General features: G+C 37.5%; 1 protein-coding gene across 1 annotated transcript in view; it reads right to left on the bottom strand.

Moving 5' to 3' along the window:
- The window catches only part of Rab2a (RAB2A, member RAS oncogene family), a 67,238-nt gene that overhangs the window by 20,524 nt on the left and 22,777 nt on the right, over positions 1 to 23,937 (bottom strand). Inside the window, exons 2-6 of the mRNA XM_090338854.1 lie at positions 20,876 to 20,947; positions 16,404 to 16,471; positions 9,686 to 9,768; positions 8,975 to 9,067; positions 5,671 to 5,782 (exon numbers count right to left, since the gene is read on the bottom strand). Of these exons, the coding sequence (XP_090194980.1) occupies positions 5,671 to 5,782; positions 8,975 to 9,067; positions 9,686 to 9,768; positions 16,404 to 16,471; positions 20,876 to 20,947 (428 nt within the window). The remainder of the gene's footprint in view (positions 1 to 5,670; positions 5,783 to 8,974; positions 9,068 to 9,685; positions 9,769 to 16,403; positions 16,472 to 20,875; positions 20,948 to 23,937) is intronic.

Here is a 23,937-nt window from a genome sequence, read left to right as displayed (position 1 = left end):
CTAGTCAAATGCTCTACTGCTGGAGGCATGCACCAAGCCCTTTTTGCTTAACAGTTTTTTCATGGCCCTGTGCATTTTGCTCAGGGCCAGCCTTGGACTTGTTCCTCCTCTCTAGACAGGGTTACAGATGGGCTAGCTATGCACCACCACACTGTTTGTCATTATGATTCGATTCTTCATCAATGGCTCATGCCTGTAATCCCAGCTATTCAGGAGGCTAAGGCAGGCAAGACAACAAAGTCTGTGAGACTCTCATCTCAATTTAACTACCAAAATGCCAGCAGTGGAACTGTGTACAGTGTATATATTTTATATATACAAACACACATGAAAAATATATATGAAGCCCTAGGTTTGATTCTTCAGAACCACATAAACAGAAAAAGCTGGAAGTGGTGCTGTGGCTCTACTGTTAGAGTGTTAGCCTTGAGCAAAAGAAAAGAAGGTCAGGGACAGTGCCCAGGCACTCATTTCAAGCTCCAGGACTAGAGGGGAAAAAAAAAAGAAAAAGAAAGGCCCAGGACCGTGCCCTAGTGGTAGAGTGCTTGTCTACGATATACACAGACTTGAGTCCAATTCCTCAGTACCCCATACACAGAAAAAGCCAGAAGTGGTGCTGTGGCTCAAATGGTAGCGTGCTAGCTTTGAGAAAGCCCAAGGATAGTAATCAAGACCTGAGTTCAAGGCCCAGAACTGGCAGAGGAGGAGGAAGGGAGGAAGGAAGGGAGGGAGGGAGGGAGGGAAGGAGGGAGGGAGAGGGAGAAAGAAAGAGAGGGATGGAGGGAGGGAGGGAGAGGGAGAGGGAAAGAGGGAGAGGGAGAGGGAGAGGAGGAGGGGGAGGGGGAGGGGGAGGGGGAGGGGGAGGGGGAGGGGGAGGGGGAGAGGAGAGAGAGAGAGAGAGAGAGAGAGAGAGAGAGAGAGAGAGAGAGAGAGAGAGAGAGAGAGAGCGCGCGAGCGCGTGCGAGCGCACATGCACACCTATAGAGTTTGGCCTAGTGGTAGAGTGCTTGCCGAGATGCATAAAGATCTGGGTTTGATTCCTTGGTACCATACATATATAGAAAAAGTGGGAAGTGGTGCTGTGGCCCAAGTGGTAGAGCACTAGCCTTGAGCTGAAGAGCTAAAGGACGATGCCCAGGCACAGAGTTCAAGCCCCACAACCAACAAAAATTAAAACAAGCAAGCAAGCAAAAAAAGAAAAAATACATATATCTGGTATTGTTCTCTGGTGAAACTAGCTGGACCTAGAGGGGAGAAGTTTCAAAACTATCAATTCAACTTCCTTAATAGTTCATAGGCTATTCAGATTGTTTCAGAAGCTTGCAGACAGATGAACACATGGAAGATTGTAGAGAGTTGGTGAGCCCTGAGGGGGCAGGGAAGCTCCCTACAACTCCTTTGCCTACACTCAAGTTATCCATTTCTTCACGTACCTAGCCACTCATTTTCCTACCATCTCATCTATATTTCACTAGTAAGGTTAATCATAGTAAAAGATACTCAATTAATTAGAGCTGAGGTCGAAGTACCCACTATTTAACAAGTATTTACCAGATCTGGGTAATTTCCCTAAGAAGTCCGAAGTCTGCATTGGCTCACTAGATTTTACAAAGTCACACGCAAGCTTCTGATGTTACTGTAGGATTATGGGATGCCTAAATAAATGCATCCACCTTGTAGTAATTATAGGTATATAAAGAACTGAAAGCTGAACACAGAAGAGGATGAAGAGAAATCAGGTCCTTAAAGACAGTACAGGCTGCAGAACCTTTGAATCCCTATATTTGAACTTACGGGATATAATGAAATAGCCAGTAATGGCTGAGGAAAAAAAAATACGACCTGGTTATTCATTTGGTAAGGTTAATATGTTGGTGTTTTTTCTTTTCTTTTTGAGAAATTGGCCTATTTACAGTCTTCTCTTTTAATTCCTTTGTGTCTACAAGACCAAATTTTCAGTTTGTTATTGATGTTGATAACCTGCACTTCTCTCCTGTCAGTCTTGCTACAAATTTGTTGATTCAAATTTGTTGATCCAGCTTTTTGTTTCACTGATTTTTTTTTTTTTTTTTTTGCCAGTCCTGGGCTTGAGCTCAGGGCCTGAGCACTGTCCTTGGACTTTCTCAAGGCTAGAGCTCTTCCGCTTGAGCCTCAGCACCATTTCCGGCTTTTTTTTCTATGTATGTGGTACCGAAGAATCGAACCTGGGTCTTCATGCATGCTAGGCAAGCGCTTTAACCACTAGGCCAAACTCCCGGCCTGTTTCACTGATTTTGTTCTCAGCTTCACTGACATGTTTTCATTTCTCTCATTTTCCTTAGTTTTATTTTCCTTTTCATTTTTGAGGCAGTGAAAATAATGAGACTTTTCTACTGTGTGTATTTAATACTATAAATTGCCCTTTTATAAGGCTACCTCAAGAGTTTGTCAAAGAGACATACTGCATTTTCAATTAATTCTATATGTTTCTGTATTTTGAGATTTCTTCTTTGACATATACATTCGAAGTATATTTGAATTCTGTGTTTATAGGTTTCTCCAGTTATCTCTTATGACTGAATACTTTGAAACATATTGTGGTTTATTTTATGGTCTCCCATGTGGTCCATTTTGGTGCATGCTCTAAGTGTACCGTAGATAAAATCTCAAACTGTAAATATGGACACGGTTATTCTATCAGCCCTCCGCTTTAAATATCTTATAACTATATTCAGTAACTACACATTTTAGGTCTTGAGTCTCCTTAGCAAGTGCTCTACAATTTGAATCATTTCTTTTAGCCAACTTTTCTGTGGCCCACATGTTTTTCCTGGGCTTGCTTCAGCTCAGAATCCTACCTTCACCTCCAGCCTCCAGCAGAGTAGAGACTACAGACATGTAGCACCATTCCTGGCTTGTTAATTTTGAGATAGGGTCTAACTAACTTTTTGCCTGTAATCCTATGTGCCATATCTGCATGCTCAGAATTTCTTATGCTAGCTCTAGACTGCTCTCAAGACTGGTTGTATATGGTATGCCTCTTGAACCTGGACATGTGTATACCATTCCGTTTGCTAAAACTTTCTACCTTTGCTGAGAGTATTTTTCATTTGTTTCAAGTATGTTTCTAATTGAGGCATTTAAAAATCTTAGCTCAACAACAAGGCAAGAGGACATCAAAAGGAATTAAACAATCCCTGTTTGCAGATTACATGATCCTCTACCTGAGTGACCCAATAAGCTCCACTCCCAAACTCCTAGATTAACAAACCACTTTAGCAAAGTGGCAGGATACAAAAATTAACCTGCAAAAATCAGTAGCCTTCTTGTATGCCAACAATATGCAAACAGAAGGCCAAATCAAGAAAATGATCCCATTTGCAAAAGCCCCCAAAAGAATAAAATACTTAGGAATTAACTTAACCAAAGATGTAAAGGAATTATTTAACAAAAACTACTAAACGATAGAGTTGGAGAGACACTGGAACTCATAGGCACAGGCAAAAGATTCCTGAACAGAATCCCAGGGGCACAACAGATTGGAAAGAAACTCGATCAATGGGAATACCTAAAAAGTTTCTGCACACATAAAAGCATAGCCACTAAAGTAGAGAGACAGCTAGCCAACTGGGAAAAGCTATTTACCAATAATACATCAGACAAATGCTTAATATCCAGTATCTACAGGGAACTTAAGAAACAAATCTCCTCTAAACCCAACAAACCAATCACTAAATAAATAGGCAAGGGAACTAAAGAGAGACTTATCAAAAGAAGAGGTTAAAATGACAGAAAAGCATGAGAAAATGCTCATCATCCATGGTCATAAAGGGTATGCAAATAAAAACAACCCTAAGATACTACCTTACCCCAACAAGAATGGCCAAGATTTTGAACTCAGACAATGACAGGTACTGGCGGGGTTGTGGAGAAAAAGGAACCCTACTACACTGCTGGAAAGCCACTCTGGAAAGCAGTGTGGAGGTTTCTTAAAGAACTGAAAATTGACCTTCCCTCCGATCCTGCCACACCACTCCTGGGCATCTGTCCTGAACATCATGACCCAAGATATGATAAGGACACCTGCTCAGCTATGTTCACCTGTGCATAGTCAGGTGATGGAAACAATCCTGATGCCCTACTGCAGATGAATGGATACAGAAAATGTAATATATATATATATATATATATATGTATATATGTATTTATAGGAATTCTACATAGCCAGCAGACAAGATAAAATAATGGCATTTGCAGGGAAGTGGATGAATCTAGAACGAATCATGTTGAGTGAGACAAGTCAAGACCAAAGGAAAAAAAGGCGCATGGTATTCTTTTTTTTTTTTTTGCCAGTCCTGGGCTTGAGCTCAGGGCCTGAGCACTGTCCTTGGACTTTCTCAAGGCTAGAGCTCTACCACTTGAGCCTCAGCACCACTTCCGGCTTTTTTCTATGTATGTGGTATCGAGGAATCGAACCCGGGTCTTCGTGCATGCTAGGCAAGCACTTTAACCACTAGGCCAAACTCCCGGCCCATCACATGGTATTCTTAATATGTGGCTATTAGATCCAAACAGTACAAGAGCGAGGACTGAATAATTGCATATACAATACTATGGACATGGTACTGGAAATATAAACACAACTACATAGACATAAAAATTTATGACTCTTTAGACATAATGTTTTATTACATAGATTAATATGTATCTATGACATACAAACCCTCAGCCTCATTTTGATTATGTTCTAAAATCTAAGTGCCAGTGATTGTATATAGAGATTCCCTTCTTGAATACTTGTTTGTTAAACAAGTCATTTGAAATATGATGTAAAAATCAATGTTAATCAATTCTTTAATAAAAGATTTTTTAAAAAAAATCTTAGCTTAAGAACAACACATATATATCCTCCCCGTATCTTATCACCTATTATCTTAATAGGACTATAACCACTCAATCTTGGACCTCTAGAACCATGAACTACAACAAATCTTTCTTTATAAAGTTAAAAACAAAATCATACTCTAGTAATTCTACTATCTTTCTCATCTTGGTACTGGAATCTACAGCTCTTTTCATTTGATTGGAGATCTTCCTGGTTTTAGGAATTAGAGACATTTTCATTGGAATCTTGAGTATTTTTCAGGCTATAAGATCTGCATCTTATTTAAGCCCCCTTTCTAACTTGCTTCCTCTGACAGCTCTGTAACAAAGGAGTGACTTTGACAGTAACTTCATTACTGTCAAATAATGGTGAGAAACCCATCTACAGATGGTACATATAGCTCCTCACTTTTGTGTGTGTGTAAAAAAATGGTTATTTTCCTTTTGTTAAAATAAAGAACACAGTAATACAATTTACCTTAGGTAGCATATATATATATGTATACACACACACACACACACGGTATTAAAATATACAGTATAAAATGATGCATTAAAAACTTGTAATTGTGCAGGTTAATTAGTGGAAATATTGAGATAATGTGAATTTCATCTAGTATAGATGGCAGAATATCCATGCTTTGAATAGTGTTACCCAGCAATAATATTATATAGACATATAACACATACAGGCTCTAAGAAAGCTTCAGAATACAACAATCTCATAGAAAATGAATGCAAATAAATGTTAAGAAACATTTCTAGAAGTAAAAAAATACACATTTAAAAGGGCCTCTTATTTTTTACCTCTTCTACATTGGAAGCAGTCTTGGCAGAAGTTTCCATGAAGATGAGTCCATGTTCTCGTGCAAAAGCTTCACCTTCTTCTTTTTTTACTTCTCTTCTAGATTCTAAATCACTAAACCCAGGATACAAAAGGACCGAATTATTAACCAACATGGAACAAAGGCTTCTTTGGCAAGTGTACCACAGAATTCCAAGTTAAGCTGATCATTCTTTTCAATTAGTTTTTAAACACATAAATGCATTATTCATACATTCCAAAGGCCAAAAAGCCTAGAACACACTGTCTACTTTAAAAAACAAAAACAAAAACCTAACAATCCAGCCAAAGAATGATTCCTAGTTGCAGTATGCAAACACCTGAAGGGAACCTCCAGTCCAACATTCTTCTTTCAAGCAGTGGGTTACCAAAGAAAAACATCCTGCTCAAATAAAGAATCTGAAAGATGAGGACTCTTAAACGTTTCATCTTCTGATCATTCTGAGTTTCTATGAAATACGACTAAAAGTAAGCAATCCAACTCCTAGAAGCCCTAGAAATTGCTCAATGCAATTCAAAGTGTTCAAGAAACAATTAGATCATGAATCTTAGTTTAATTCTGTTTCTTTTTAGAGCAAAACTATGGGCAAAGGGTAAGGACAGAGAGACAAAGCCTGAGCCAAACCAGGAAGTTCAGAAGAAACTACACTACTCAGTTTCACAATACTACAACTATATTAGTACAGAAGGAAAAGTAGCAATCTTTTTCTACTGGTTTTTTCTGTGTGTGAAAGTTTAAACAACTTTACTGTTTATTATTTTACAATTGCTGTGAAATTCCATCTATATTTAACATGCAATTTTATTAATTTCAGATTTCGTTCATCTCATCTTATCTACCTCTTAAGCTATTGTTTTCTGCTTATTTTCCTTTAGATTCAATTGCAGTACATTTACGATTAAAGTTTCATCCTTGCTGGGCACTGGTGGCTCATGCCTATAATCCTATCTACTCAAGAAGCTGAGATCTGAGAATAGCAGTTTGAAGCCAGACTGGGCAGGCAAGCATGTGAGACTCTTTTATCTTCAATTTAACCCCCCCAAAATCCAGAAGCGGACCTGTGACTCAAGTGGTACAGTGGCAGGCAACCTTTAGCATAAGCTCAGGGTCTTGATCAGATCCTGAGTCTAAAGCTGTAGATTGCCCGCCCACAATACAACCCCCCCCAAAACTTTCATTTTACATTCTGCTTCCTATTTCTTATATATCCAATTTATTTTATTTTTTAAGTTTCTTCTGGTCCTGGGGCTTGAACTCTGGGGCTGAGCTCTGTCCTTATGCTTCTTTTGCTTGAGCTACAGTGCCATATACAGCTTTCTCTGAGTAGTTTACTGGAGATAAGTTTCACCGACTTTCCTGTCCAAGCTGGTGTTGAACTGCAATCCTCAGATCTCAGCCTCCTTTGTAGCTAGTATTACAGATGAGAGCTACTGACACAAATGTTGTTTCAGTGATATATTTTGTAAATAAAACTGGGATTGTCACTGCTCCCCAGAAGTTCATGTGTTGAAGGGTTTAGCCTCCAGCAGATGGTGCTACTGGGAGGTGATGAAAACTTCAGCAAGGGTGGGCTCTTCAAGGAATTATGGGACCCATGGCCCACTCCACCTCCTCTTCCTCTCACATTACTATGAGAGTTTTCTCTGTCAAGTGCATCTGCCATGATGTACTGCCTTGCCACAGAACCAAAAGCAACAGAGCAAAGTCATCAAAGCCTGAGATATCAAACTGTGAGCTAAAACAAACCTTTTGTTTTTAAATACTTTTTTCTTAGACATTCTGCCACAGCAACAGAAAGCTAAAAGTTATTGTCAATACTGGATTTAGTAGTTTTATATAATAAATCTTAAAATCCACAGTACTGAAATAAGTAAACCCTTCAATTCTGTTCCCCTTAAAGTTCATAGTGTATGGTTTTGGCATTTTTTTTTCCCCCGCCAGTCTTGGGCTTGGGCTCAGGGCCTGAGCACTGTCTTTGGACTTTCTCAAGGCTAGCATTCTACCACTTGAGCCTCAGCACCACTTCCGGCTTTTTTCTATGTATGTGGTACCAAGGAATCAAACCCGGATATTCGTGCATGCTAGGCAAGCACTCTATCACTAGACCAAACTCCCGGCCTGGCTTTGGCATTTTTATACAAAGTTTAAAGTCACCTTATCAACATCTAGCATTTCCTTTAAAAAAATCTCTGCAAGTAAACTAACATTAAAAAAATAAATAAATAAAAATAGGCCGGGAGTTTGGCCTAGTGGTAGAGTGCTTGCCTAGCATGCACGAAGACCAGGGTTCGATTCCTCAGAACCACATGCATAGAAAAAAGCCGGAAGTGGTGCTGAGGCTCAAGTGGTAGAGCTCTAGCCTTGAGAAAGTCCAAGGACAGTGCTCATGCCCTAAGCTCAAGCCCAGGACTGGTTAAAAAAAAAAAGCTGGGGTGGGGAAAAGAGAGAAACTGGCTGGGAGAAAAACATGAGAAAGGGTATGAATGTCCAAGTAGCAGTGTACCCACTACTTGACAAATGTAACTGTAACCCCTCTATACATTACCCTGACAATAAAATACAATTATTAAAAAAATAAATAGTATCAGGATGACACTAATATACAGCTAATAATTACTAAACATCAATAGCGCCTTAGGACTTTAAAAATATACTTGCTTGTTCTTTGTACATAGTTATAATAGAAATAATGAACATTAAATAATAAAAAGTAGCAAGTTATGAGTTCTGCAAACATATTTCTAAACTTGGAAGTTCAAAGGCAGCCTGGCACGAAAGTCTGTGAGACTCTTATCTTCAATTAACCACCAGAAAACCAGAAGTAGTTCTGTGTCTTAAGTGGTAAAGTGCTAGCTGTGAGAAAGCCCAAGAACAGTGAGTGCCCAGGCCCTGAGTTCCGTCCTCAAGACTGGCAAAACAAAACAAAACAAAAAAACCCCCAAATTTGGATAATTCTTAACACTTACTCCCTCATAGGTAGATGAGCTTTATCTTAAATTAGTAGTCAAATAAAACTCCTTCAGATTATTTTAAAAATATACCTTTGAACAAAAGTTATGTCAAATAATAATAGCAACAGTCATTTCTAAGATTGTTTATTGTATGTATTTTAAAAACAAAAAGAAATACTTCAGCTAATTTTTTGAAGTCAATCAATTCCACGTAGGCAAACATACAAAAAAAAAAAAAAACCCTCACATATATAGCGATTTACATGGTGGTCACTAATCACTAATGTCAAGTAAGATCCAAGTCTATCATTTTACCTTTTATTTCCAATAAGCATAATGACCATGTTCGAATTGGAATGCTGGCGGGCATCTTCTAACCAGGTTGTCAAGTGGTTGAATGTATCTCTCCTAAACAAAAGAAATACAGTGGTTACTTTTGCAAACTATTCCCTTAGAAGTGCACAATAAACAGTGTATATTACATTAGCCAATTTTAGTCATATTTACTTATTTAATGAGAAGCAGAGCTTACCCATCATGTCTGGGCTTAGAGGACACTGATTACTTATCAGTTTGGAAATTATATACAATCACAATTGAGAAGACTGCAATGAATAAGTTTTATCAAAGCAATTAATTTAGGGGTGCTTATTTAAATAAGGAGCCAAGCACCAGTGGCTCATTCTCATAATCTTAGCTACTCAGTAAGGCAAGATCTGAAGGATCATGGTTTGAAGCCAGCATATGCAGAAAAGTTCCTGAGACTATCATCAGTTAATGAGCAAAAATGCTAGACTGGCAGTATGGTTCAAGTGGTAGAGTTATCAGCTGTGAGTGAGTTATCAACCTCTAGAATGGGCATAAATAACGAATGGAATTCGTTGCAGTAGTCTACAGTAAATTTAAATTGGATTCAAGACACACAGTTTTAAAGATGAGAAGCATGGGAAAGAAGAAAAGCTGTACTTATTACTATTAACCATGCTTATTTATTCTCTTGTACTTAATTGGCAAACTAGTACTCACCTTGTAATATCATACACTAGTAAAGCCCCCGCTGCCCCTCTGTAATATGACCTTGTGATAGACCGAAAGGACTCTTGTCCTGCCTGTGAGAAGAGAAAAGGTTGAGTTTCCCTTAAAATGACATCCTCTACATTTTCATGTTATTCATACGTTAGTCTATAAGGAGGAAGGGAAGGAAAGAATAAAGGAGAAGACTTCATCAGTCTTACGCAGCAGTCACATAATACCACTGCTCAAGTCACTGAGATGTACAGGCAGCCATTCCTCCAATCCTCTTCACAACCTCAAACAAGACCCTTAACCCTTTTTGGCAATCCCTGACAACCCAATTTACTGAATGGCTTCACAATACATGAATCATTATTAAAGCACAGAATGGACTCCTAGCAACTAGGCTCTGAAGACAAATTTGAAAGGAAGCAAATAACCCAGAGCCTCATATTTGAATTCAATAACCAATTCCCTGGGGCAGCAGTTGACACTAGAATAAATAAAGCCCATTGTAAATAAATGATGAATGACATCTTTACGCCCACCATCTGCTGGTATAAAGGTTGTTGGAAGGCCAAGGATGCAGATTTTATCAGTTATATCATAAGCTGCAGTGAGCTTTCAATAGTCACAAGATGGAATCGTTTGAGCAATCACTTTAATATAAAAAAAGAAAATGATTCTGAATTTTTTCTGTATACTTATTTTCTCCTGTAGTTGATAATACAATGCTCATCAAAAGGCACTTATGAACAGACCCTAAAGATTATGCAAATAATTTTCTTTTCTAACTCACAGTACTAACATTCTGCTTTTAAGAAAAATTGATAAGGGGTATGACTATTGCCTGAGTTTAAAACCAAGACAGCTTCTATTAGAAGTTATTTTATATTTTTAATCACTATTGTTTTTCTTGTAGTGTTGGGGATAGTACATGCTAGGCAAGCACCTACCAATGAACCACCATCACTGGCTCTACTAACTTTTATCTTTGAGAATGATTAGGTAAACATAAAGGCAGTTTTAACATCTTTTTCAAAGGCTATTGACTTGAAAAACTGTCAGGTTTACATACTCTCCGTTCTGATTTTCCAATATAAATATAAAGTCTAGTTCTGCCCCAATAGTACTAAGAACTGTTCCTATTGCCTCTCCCAATTAAATTTCCTTTAGCATCACCTATCCTCAGTGCTTAGCACTGGGCTTACTACATAGAAAGCTTACTGAATGGAAGAATAAATCCAAATATCTTAACTACCTGCACAACATTGACAAGCCTCTATTTTACTTAAATAGGTGGTCATACTAAAACTCAATAAATATAATTATGTAGAAATTCACAACTAAACCCTGTCTTGGTAACAAAGGCTAACCTTAAACTGTATTTTTTTTTTTTTTTGTCTTTCCTTTTTTTGGTATTGGGATCGAACCCAGGATGTTGTACTTGCTAGGCAAGTGTTTTGCCACTGAGCTACATCCCAGCCCAACAAAGGCTAGCCCTTAGAACGTTTTATTCTAAATTAGAGTGAGAAAGCCATCAAATAAAAAGCTGCAAAAATAGCCAACTTATTTCACATTTTGAGGTTAAAAATCAACAATACTAGCCAGGTGCTGATGGCTCACACCTGTGATCAGAGCTCCTTTAGGAGGCTGAGATCTGAGGAACAAGGTTTGAAGGCAGGAAAGTCTGTGGGACTTTATATTCAATAAACTACTCAGAAAAAGCTAGATGTGAAGCTGTGGCTCAAGTGGTATAGCCACATAGTTGAGCACAGACAGGCGCAGGGACAGAGCCAAGGCCCTGAGTTCAAGCCTCAGGAACAGCTCCCCCTAACCCCCACCACCAAAAAAATTAATGAAACACTGAAGCATGAAAAAAAAAAAAACTGCTTAACATGGGAATGAGGTAAGGAAGTCAGATCTGGCAGGCTCCATCTTGGCCACATGACTAAGGTAGGGTCTGGCAACTTGTCTTTATGATGAGCAAAGTGACTCCCACTGATTCCCAGGTGATGGACATGCCTGAATCCCTGGAGGCAGGGGCAGGCACTTGACTGATAGGTTACTAAGACCTCGGTAGTCCAGTGCCTGGGACTGAGTTTCCTGTGACCCTGCCCCTTGACCTGACCCTATTTAGGCCTGGACCAGCTCAGGTGCCACTATGCCATGCCCCACATTTCCCATGTTCACATCCTGTGTTCTGGCCATTCTCCTGGCACTATGGCATCCCAATTCAGCTCCAAAGGAAAGCTCCATTAGTGCTGAATTGGCTTGTTGGTACTCTTTTTGTTCTTTTTTTCCTCTCTGGTCTCTTTCCTATTTTATGGCTGCTGGTCTTATGAGTTCATCATGAAGTCATTGGCCTTTTAACAAAGACTCCAAGCCAGGTGTCAGTGGCTCATACCTGTAATCCTAGCTACTCAGGAGGCTGAGGTCTGAGGATCATGGTTCAAAGCTAGCCTGGGCAGGAAAAGCCCATGAGACTCATCTCCAATTAACCATCAGAAAACTGGAAGTGGTGCTGTGTCTCAAGGGGCAGGGAAGTAGCCTTGAGCTGAAGAGCACAGGGACAGCACCCAGGCCCAGAGTTCAAGTCCCACGATTGACAACAACAACAACAACAACAAATTCTATCAAATGAGTCAAAAAGAGTACATTGCTAGATAAATATTACTATAGTTATGAAACTGTAATCCCTCTGTACATGACCTTTATAATAACAATAAAAATTATAGGTAAAACTGTAAAATTTTAGTATTTATAGATCAGATATGACAAACAACAAAAAAGGGAAATAAACTTAGGAAAAGAGAAAAAAAAAGCAAACTCCTATAAATCATTCACATTCTTCTCAAATTCTTTTGCAAAGAAAGAACAGAAAATTTGTTTCAATATGGAGAAGATTTCTACAATGCACCAATTCATACTGAATCCAATTAATCTGGATTAAAAAAAAGTTGTATTAAGCAACTGTACAAGGAGTTACAATCCCCTGAGTCATGTTATGAGTACAATGCATCTCAATGTCAGTCCTGAATCTGCAGTTTGCTTATTATTAGAAAATCAAACACAAGCAAATTAAAGAAAATAATGTATTTCTAACCAAAGCTATAAATTTAGCTATGAATCTTAAAATTTATGATTACTTTATAGTAAATGAAGAGCCATACTTAGAAGAGTTTCTAGATTTTAGAAGCCTGACTTCTTATATGAGAATCAGACATTTTGGCCTGATTTCTAGTAATGCTATTAGAAGCTTAAAAAGCCTGTACAAAAGCCTTGTGTTTTGTTATGGCTTCTCTATAAACATATCCAAACTTACTGCAAAAAAGTAATTCAGGGGTGAATTTTCTTGACCATACTAAAAATAATTTGGTTTTTAAAAGGTGTTTTATACATGCCTGTCTAAACTGACTCGTCCATGTTGTGAGAAAGAATGTTAACTTAGGGAAGGGAAGGGGGAAAATTAGATGATTGAGAGGGGATAGGGGGGCAAAAAGGGGGATAAAAGCATGAGAAGTATTATCAAGGTTTCAGAAGTAATGTATGCGTTACCTGACAAATGTAACTGTAACCCCTCTATACATTATCCCAACAAAGGGGCAGAGAGCATGGCCTAGTTGTAGAGTGCTTGCCTAGCATGCACAAAGCCCTAGGTTCGATTCCCTTGTACCATATATACAGAAAAAGCCAGAAATGGTGCTGTAACTCAAGTGGAAGAGCACTAGCCTTGAAAAAGCCCAAGGAGAGTGTCCAGGCCCTGAGTCAAAGCCCCAGGACTAGTGGGGGGGGGGGAAATGAAGAAGAAAAGGAAAGGAAAAAATTGTTATTTTCTGACTTAATAAACACTCTGCAGTCAGGTGAGCTATTATATACCTGTACTCTCAGGTGTGGGAGCCTGCAAGATCACAAGTTTAAGGCTACCCTGTACTATCTACCTTATTCTCTAGTGAGAAGCTTTCAAACGAAACAAAACCAAAACCCTAATAGACAAGTAAATGGATAAATATGCTTGTTCATGTAGTTATTTCCCCCTACTGGTACCTGACTATTCTTGCTTTCATGTATGTCATTAACTCCCTGCTTGAAAACTATTCTTCTTCCTCCACCTGTACGATTTTTATTCCCTTAAAGAATTAGTTTCAACCTCTAATTTTTTTTTTCTCACCAAGCTAGGTAGCTTGCCTATTATAATTTTCAGCTATCATTTTTTCCACACAAATCTAAAAGCACTTTCATGTGTTCTTTTAGTCCTAATGCTACTGATTAGAAAAAAGGAACACACTTTTCAAATGTGTTTAAGAAACATACTGTTCAAATGTGCTTTTCCTCTTCAGTTTTCCTTGAAGGACAATCATGAAGTGCATTTATAGTAGGAAATGAAATATGTTATCATGATCAATCTCCACAAGCCAATAAAGGTAGAAATTTAAAGTTAGGTGAGTCAATATTACCATCACACTTTTCTTTCTCATTTCTAGTTATTTATCTCAAAACTCTAGCTATATAAAAGTTAGGAAATAAGAACAAAACAAAAAATTGTGGATAATCAAGTTATTCACTACTTAAGTATTAACTCTCAGTTACTTCTAAAATTGCTATCATTAAATGATTTTGAAACCTATATAAATGAGCAAGCCCCAGGACTGGCAAAAGAAAAAAGAAAAAAAAAGAGGTATGTCAAGCAAAGCAAGTATTCATGTACTTATTGTATGAAAACTGTTTATTAAGCATAGCAAGTAGTCCAGTTCATATTACACCACCCTAAATAATGTATTTGGTACAAAGCTATCAGTTCTGAAAGCAAACGCTCCCTTAATATAGAAGTAGAAAATATTTAACTTTGGCTGAAGATCCAAGTATCAAACCTCTAGAAAATGATTTTGTACCCATCATTTGAAATATGATGTAAAAATCAATGTTAATAAATTATTTAATTAAAAAAAGAAAATGATTTTGTATGTATCTTTTCTTTTTTTCCTCTTTGCTCTCTTTTTGGCAGTACTGGAGGATTGAACCTAGTACCTGAAATATGCTAAGCAAGCACTCTATTTCTGAAATATATATCTTCTCTCTCCACCCTAAGCCATACAAACAGTTTCGAAATCCCCTCTGAGAGAACTAAAATCAAAGAAGTTTTCAGGTACTTTAGGCCCAGTGAGGTTAGGTAAGAAATAACATGAGTCTTCATTAGAGAGGAGGAGGAGGAGGTGGTAGTGGGGTGGTGATAAAGGTCAGAAAACAATAAAACTAAGAATTCAGTAGAGAACTCTAGCCAGAGCAGTATAGAGACATAGTTTACCATTTAAAGGACAACTGGTGGATACATAGGAAATATTAGAGAGCTAGGGTTCTTCAACTGCCTTTAGCAACTTGCTGAGTCTCAAATATCCTGTCTCTGACACTAGGCACTTCCCACAGTCCCTTCTTTTAATTGCTACTGTATAAACAAATCAGAAACTAAATCACTGTAAGAAACAGATCAGAGGTATATACTCCATATTTTACTATTTCATTAGATTATCTTCTCTGATAAAAGAACTTTGGTTTTCTTTCTCTGGGGGTCTTTGAAAAAGTCCTAATGCTCTAAAGTAGTGGTATGATCAAAGTGTGATCTCAGAACCCCCAGGAGTCCCTGAGAATCATTAAGGGTCCATGTGGTTCTTTTTCCTACGTACCTATTTGTATGAGGCTGGATTTTCTTCATATACTTCAACTAAAATCATGTAAGACTCAATGCAGAAGCAGATACGAGAATCCAGTGTCTTGTGTTAGGTAGACAGTAGAGAGATTTCAAAATCGTAACATGATACCACTCTTCTCACTACAAAATATAGTTGTTCTTTGTTTTCGAAAAATACAGTTAATTTTTATAAAAATTGTACTGTTTACCTTATTAAGTAATGAATTTAATATTGTTATTTTTAAATGAATAGGGGCTGAGGGGATAGCTTAGTGGTAGGGCACTTGCCTACTATGTATGTAGCTATATTTGGGGCTACATCTCCAGAATCACAAAGGGAAAAATAAAAGATTGGATGTCTAAAACATTTCTCAGCTTTACTTTTTAATACAGTAAATACTTATAACTATAAAGCCATATAAGCTAAACTGTTTGGGATCATTATTGAGTTTTGAAATCAATAAGTTTGAAAACTGCTGCCTTAAGAGCGTCTAGAGTATGTATAATGCAATCTTACGTATGTAAAATGGGAGAAAAGAAAAACAGTCACTGAAAAAACATTTTCTTATTTTGAACTTCAGATGAAAAACCACAATTAAAAACCATATACCCATATAGCCTGGCCTATAGCAGGTACTCACTGAACAGGGTAGTAACAAAATTATGACATTAGATTAGGAACAAGGTGGCTCTAAGTAGTGGTTAGGCAAACCATACTTAAATTAATAAGCTTCAGGATAAGTTATTTATGGTACTGATAATTTTATTTTACTTCATATGTACTTTGGGCATCTTATCTTTTTCTTAAAGATAGTTTCTAGAGCATTTCCATTTAGACATCATAATGAAATACTTCCTGAGATTAAAAAACTCATTTCCAATACCTTGGGGAAGACTTTGTGAAAGTACCACATAAGTAAAATCAAAACCATAAACAAAAACCCTAAAACAAAACAAAAAGTTGTAGTAGGAAAAAAAATTAACAAAACAAACATCCAGGTACTTTTCATTGTGGTCATAAAACATTAATTTTACTATACTTACTGTATCCCATATCTGAAGTTTTATCTGTTTCCCATCAATTGTTATCATTCGAGCACCAAACTCGACACCTACATAGAACAGAAAATGTGTTACATAAAATACTTGGAATACTTGGACTATATCTCACACTCAGGGATTAAAACACAGAATGCTTATTTCCAGAATATGCTATGCTATATGATAACAGATCAACTCAGACAAATGCAATCGCTCTTCTTAGAAACTATCAAAGTTATGGCAGAGGTGTTAATAAAACTTAAGCTAAAATATAAAGGTCTGACAAAATAGATATCAATTTACTGTGGTCTTCACTAACAAGGCTTAAAATTGCTTCAAACTTAGGTTGTTTCCATATTTTTAGTAGTAAATGCTGAAATTAATTTTCTGTATACATTTTTTCAACTTACTACATATTTCAAAGATTACAGGTTAGAGGAATACAGAATGTGCAAGTTTCTTCTTATTACTTGTATTTAGCATTAAAGAAAAGTTTTAATTATGAAAACAGAATAGAGTAATTTCAGAACAGAAAAAGAGAAGATTCTGAAAGCAAGCTATCACTTATATAAAAACATTATTTCCTGAAATATGTTTCTACCAGCATTTAGATCAAAAGTCAAGATGGCAATGCACATATAGTCCCTACAGATGTTAGTAACCCAAGGAGAAAAACTGCTTCTAGCTTCCCAGAAAAGGACATCCTGCTCTACGTCATGTTCTCTTTCAGTTAACTGGACGTGGTAGTTCACATATGTTATGTCAGTACTTTGTAGGCTGAAACAGAAGGATCCCCAGTTTGAAGCCAGCTTAAACTACAGTTAAATCTTATTTTAAAAAATCCATCACAACTTCTCTTATAATTCCTTCTACTATAATTAGACATAATAAAAGTAATTTGTCTGCCCATAATACAAAACTCTACATTTCAATGCTTATTCGTTCCTGGATTATAGTGCCAAGAAACTGATGGTGACGGTCGTGATAGAAAATCTAGAGAAGAGTGACTCAGGAGTCAGCATGTACTAGAATGAAAAAGGTAAACTACAGAATATGTCACATGAAACCATTTATGATGTTTACCTATATAGTTATCTACACATGCATACATAAAATATATTTACATCTAAGGCCTTATGGTAGGGACTCACCTAAACATACCACCTATCAATAACATGATAATGAAATATTGGAAGAAAAAAAACTGGCTGAGTGTGGTACCAATATTTACTATTATTATGATTATTATTACTACTATTAAGGTGATGTATAGAAGGGTTATAGTTACATAAGTCAGGTAAAGAATACATTTCTTACTGGGCGCTAGTGGCTCATACTTGCAATCTTAACTACTTAGGAAGCTGAGATCTGAGAATTAATGGTTCAAGGCCAGCAGGGCAGGAAACTCCATGCAACTCTTATTTCTAGTTAAGCACCAAAAAACCAAACTGGTAAATACAAATTTTAAACAAACAGAGCGAATACTGAAAACTTACTTTTTTACTCATTTCAATTTTTAAATTTAATTTCTGAATTGATATTAAAAGGTGATGTAAAAAGGGTTACCAAAGTTACAGTTACATAAATCAGGTAGAGCACTTCCGTTTAGACAATGTCACCCTATCCTTGCTCTTCCAATTTTTTCCTCCCAATCCTACCCCTAAGTTGTACAGTTCACTTTTAACACACAGTCTAATGAGTACCACTCACTCATTACATTTTATACCAATTAACAAAAGTAGGCAGTAACTATTCTAAATAACAACAGCTACTACTTACTAGGTTTTTCTTTTTTCTTTTTTTGTAAGCCATGAGGCTTATGGACTCTGGGCCTAGGCATTGCCCCTGAGCTCTTCAGCTCAATAGCACCATCCTACCCTTGAGCCACCGTGCCACTTCCAGTTTTCTGGGGGTTAACTGGAGATAAGAGTCTCACAGACTTTAGTGCCTGGACTGGCTTTTCAACAGCAACTGTCAGATCTTAGCCTCCTGAGTAGCCAGGATTACAGACGTAAGCCACTGCGCCCAGCTTAGGTATTTCTTATAAGTATCTTATTTATTCTTCACAATAGCCTCACAATAATTTTTGTTTAATAATTATATGTAAGCCTACAACATTTCTTAAGTTGCCAAGCTCTGTACCAATGCTTTACATTTAATTGTCAGTGACTTATACTCACAATAATTTTGTAGGCGTGACACTACTGTTATTGTACAGATAATAAAAACAAAGATGGAAGAGTGAAGGGACTTGCACAGATAGTAGTATCAAGGACTTGATTCAATTTCCAATGAGCTGATCCAGAATCTCTACTCCCATGATAATGTTACATTGTTTATCAATAGTTTCAATACTCTTGCCCATAATCCCAGCCACTAGGAAGTGGAAGCAGTAGGACAAAGAGTTCAGGACCAACCTGGACAAGTTACCAAGACCCAACCCCAAATACAAAATTAAAAATTCCAAAAGATTGAGAGTGTGGCTCAAATTGAACTTGTTAGGAAAATTAAAATATTTGAATATTTGCCTAACATTCCTGAAGCCCTGGATTCTATCCTCCCAGTGGGAGCATTAGAGAAAGTGGAGGAAGTCTGTTTTATTGTTAATTAAATACAACTGAAACTTTTAAAGAATTTAGTGCCTACTGCATTATAACTGATGTGAAAAGTTGGGCAGTACTCATTTTTATTAAATATTATTTCTCAAGCTTTGTATAATGGTGCATGCAATCTTAGCACTCAGAAGCCTATGGCAGGAGGAATGAGTTCCAAGCTAGCCTGGAATACAGAGCAAGACCTTGTGAGAAGGAATAGAGTGGAGAACACTATATATTATTTATAAAAAAACGATAGAGATGCCGGGTGCAGTGGCTCATGCTGTAATCCTAGTTACTCAGGAGTCTGAGATCTGAGGATCAAGGTTCAAAGCCGGCCCGGGCACAGAAGGACCTGAGACTCTTATCTCCAATTAACCTATAGAAAATGGGAAGTGGGGCTTGGCTCAAGGGTTGGGTGGAAGCCTTGAGCTGAAGAGCTCAGGGGCAGTGCCCAGGCCGAGTTCAATCCCCATGACCCGTCCCCCCCTCCACCAACACACACAAAAATGATAAGAGACTAAACTGAACAAATCTAGTTTTTCTGATTTTGGAATCAACATTAACAGAATAGATCCCACAGCTTAAAAAATTACTTTAAATTTTTTATGCTTTTTCTTCTTTATGAAACTTACCAATCTTGGGGCCAGGAGTTTGCCTCACTGGTAGAGTGCCTATCTAGCACGTATAAAAGACTTGGGTCGAAAAAAGCTGAAAGTGGTGCTCTGGCTCAAGTGCTAGAGCTGTAGGCTTGAGAAAGCCCAAGGACAGTGCTCAGGCCCTGAGTTCAAGCCCCAAGACTGGCAAAAAAACGTGTGCATCTAATGGAAGGAAATCCTATCTAAGAAAGTGCATTTCTTTACAGAGCTGTGTCATACCATCCTTTGGGCCTTCTGCTGGAAAAATAGAATCAAGTCTCAACAATGCCTTTTTAATTGTATCCTCTAGTATTATAGACGTAGGACAGTACTGTATCATCCCTCTGTGAATATAAAATACCTTGTACCCGCTTTATGATATGTAGTAGTGGTATCAGAGCTGTTTTTAATGATGTTACTCAAGAATGTTTTCTTTCCATATGATGATTGAGAAATTAATAAAAAAAAAATGGTGCCAGCTACCACAACAGTAACAGAACTTCGGGGTTTTGTTTTTTATCTTTTTCTTTTGATTAATGGAGTGTGCTGGATGTCCAATTTTGTTCAGATGACTGCAGAACCTGGAAAAGCTGTTGCTGCTATTGATGCATAACATACTGCTTGATCTTTTTATATAAATATATTTATTGTTAGGTCCAACTGGAAGAAATGACTTCTTCCCTTGGCTCTCTCCCACTGCACCTTGGAAATCCCCGCCCAGCACCTGTAACCCTGGCAACTGGCATGCTGGGGACAGTGGGAGGTCCCCACTGTGGTATTTCCCCATCCCCTAGATCACATCCACTTCTGCTGTGTCTATACCCCTCCCCCTATATAATCTCTCACTTCCCGCCCTAAACTCACTTGCTCGCTGGACTCCATCTTGGGCGGCAGGAGTCTGCTCTTTCCTCAGGCAATAAACCCTCTTCTGAACTGCATGGAGTTTCCTTTCGGCAGACCTTACATATACACATACATATAATTTGAATTTTTGAAAAATTTAGCTGTGCTGTCAACTTTGGAAAAAAGTATCCCAGTTTACCGTGTTGAGTTGGCACTGTACAGAAATTAATAGCCATTTTGGTCTAGAAACGTTAAACTTAATTTTTTTCCATTTGTATGGGGGTAAACACACTGTATTAAATATGTAAAGTCTTATCTAACGTGCGTTTGATTACAGAAACTAATAAAGTATTCTCTAAATAATAATAAAAAAACAAAAAACGTCCATGCACAAACTTACCAATAGTGAGGTCATGCACGGGCTGAAACCTCTTGTCTGTAAACTGTAGCAACAAGCATGATTTGCCTACACCTGGAAGTAAAAAAAAGAAAACAGTAAGGTCCAAAACTCACAGAAATGAAGAATTCTTTTCCAATGGCATATAGAAAATAAGCAGCCAAGGTTTTTATACTGTGAATAATGACTTGCTTTCTTTTCCTTATTCACTCAGCATTTCAATGTGAGAATCAGATGTGAGAGCTTAACCCTAGAAGACATCTAGATAGGTCCCTCCTTGTAGCCTCTACCACAGTATTTTCTTTGTAACAGTGGAAATATTTTTAAAATACCAAGTTCTTATTCTTGTAGTTTAGTTTATCATACATACATACATGCCAGTAGTAGTTTGGGGGAAAGCAGCATGCTTCGTTTTATTGCAAATTCAGTTCATAATCCAAAACAATCTTAATTTCATTTCTTTGCTCTACTAAATCTGACCTTGGATAACTTCTAAATTCCTAATTTCAAAGGGAATAGTGTCTATATTCATCTTATTTGACCTCTATGGGCATCAGATATTGACTCTCATCTCTGATTAACCACCAAAAAGCCAGAAATAGAGTTGTGGCTCAAGGACAGCTCCCAAACCCTGAGTACAAGCTCCAGGACAGGCACACAGGCACACAGGTACACAGGAGCGGGGATAGGCACATGAGCGCTTATATACACGTGTGTGCGTGTGCGCGTGCACACACACACACACACACACACACACAAAAGCACTGATATCTTATGTAATAAACAACAAAAGAGATGAAATTCAACATACTTTTTTCAAGCATTTATTTCTTTACGTCCTCCGGCGCTTTCTCCAAATGTCCATCATATCTATTATAACTATTCTGCCCTTTACTATTAAAATTACACCCATTCTAGATCTTCCAAATCCTTTTTCTCCCGCCTGAATCTTTTGTACTTTCTCTTATTGAGTCTTTTCCTTAGTGGACACATATACTCAAGTCTCTCATCTTCTAAAACATACCAGCTTTTTTCAAGTTAAGATCAGTCAACTTCTACAAATAGAACTATCATTAACTTACACTTTAAATCAAAATTGTATTTGAGAAGGTTTAAGAAAAAGAAAAGGAGGCCCGAAGCATGGCCTATTGGTAGAGTACTTGCCTACCATGCAAGCCCTGGGTTTGATTCCTTTGTACCACATACACAGAAAAAGCCGGAAGTTGCTCAAGTGCTCAAGTGGTAGAGCACTAGTCTTGAGAAAGCCCAAGGACAGTGCCCAGGCTCTGAAGCCACAGGACTGGCAAAAAAAAAAGGGGGTGGGGGGGGTCTGACACAAAGAACTGTCTTAAGATTTTACAGAAGTATTCAGAGGGCAAAGGTTGTCTGTTTCCTCAGACAACCTGAAGAAAACTATTGCCTAGGCTCCATCTCTTCCTGAGCCCACAGTCATCACTTTTCATGAAGACTTCTGGTGTTTTATTTTGTTCTTCCCAATAGCTGCATGTAATTTTACCCTGAATGGACTTAAAGAAGACTTCTGAAGTTATTGTCCAACTATAGGACAGAGTGGTATGAGTGTGTAGTGACAAATATATAGTCGGTGTCTGGTGTCCGATACATTAGAAATGCAGAAGTCTTTCTAGACTGACAGGATTTAAACCTATAAAATCTTAGTTAACAGCTAATTGCCTTATTCGACTGGCTTCAATCTACTCACTTGAAGCTCTGTATCAGAGATCCAGTAATCTTTGAAGGATATTTTTAGAAAGTCCTCCAGTGATTTTTAGGCAAAGGATCTTTCTCCACAAGAAACACTAGATTATGTGCTAAATTTCCTTTCCCTTGTCTTCTGACAATTCTACGATCCTTAAAAATTGGTTGGTAGCCCTGTTTTTATGAACACAAGACCAAAAAAAAACCAATACCCCAAACCTTCATTTGAAATATATGGGATAAAAACAAGGTATAGAGCCAGGGCCAATGAGTTTTATGTGAATATCTTTGACAGGTGAGTAAAGGGAGAAAATGGAAAGAAGAAGTAAAGGGAATCTGTGACTGAACACTGTCTTGGGACTAAAAATAATCATGGAGAATTCTAAGTTTTTGGTTAGAAGTGTGACAAGTGGTAGAGTCCCAGTACAGCAAGCAAGACAAGCAAAAGTGAGGCTTTGAATTCAAACCTTGGTACCAGTAAAAAAAAATTTCAGTATTTTGAATTCATACCAAAGAATAGTCAGCACTGAAACAGAGAGTGGCAAGCCTGGTTTATTTTGCAACCACAAAATTAAAAAAACAAAAAACATACCATGACCCAAGATATGATAAGGACACCTGCTCAGCTATGTTTAGCTCTGCACTATTCACAATAGCCAGGGATAGAAATAATCCAGATGCCTTACTGAAGATGAATGGATACAGAAAATGTGATATATGTATACACACACACACACAATGGAATTCTACATAGCCAACAGACAAGATAAAATAATGGCATTTGCAGGGAAGTGGATGAACCTAGAGTGAATCATGTTGAGTGAGACAAGTCAAGACCAAAGAAACAAAAGGCGCATGGTATCCTTAATATGTGGCTGTTAGATCCAAACAGTACAAGAGTGAGAACTCAATAGTTGCATATCCAATGCTATGGACATGGTATTGGAAATATAAACACAACTACATAGACATAAAAACTTATGACTCTATAGATATAATGTTTTATTACATAGATTAATATGTATTGACATACAAACCCTCAGCCTAATTTTGATTATGTTCTAAAATCTGAGTGCCAGTGATTATATATAGATTCCTTTCTTGAATACTTGTTTGTTAAACAAGTCATTTGAAATATGATATAAAAATCAATGTTAGTAAATTCGTTAACAAAACAAAACAAAACACACTGACTCTGTAGCCTAAGTTAGACCTAAATTCATGATTAACCTGCCTCAGCCTCTGGAGGTGCTGATAGTGTGCCTAACAACTACCAGAGACTTGTACTAGTTTTCATACAAATTGAGGGGAAAAAATGTAGCACATGAAAAACAATAAAGCCTGCCCCT

The sequence above is a fragment of the Megascapheus bottae genome, chromosome 9 (assembly GCF_031878675.1).
Source record: "Megascapheus bottae isolate mThoBot1 chromosome 9, mThoBot2.hap1, whole genome shotgun sequence".
Lineage (NCBI taxonomy): Eukaryota > Metazoa > Chordata > Mammalia > Rodentia > Geomyidae > Megascapheus > Megascapheus bottae.
Note: the sequence above shows the minus strand (reverse complement) of the source record. Positions and strands in the feature narration are given on the sequence as shown.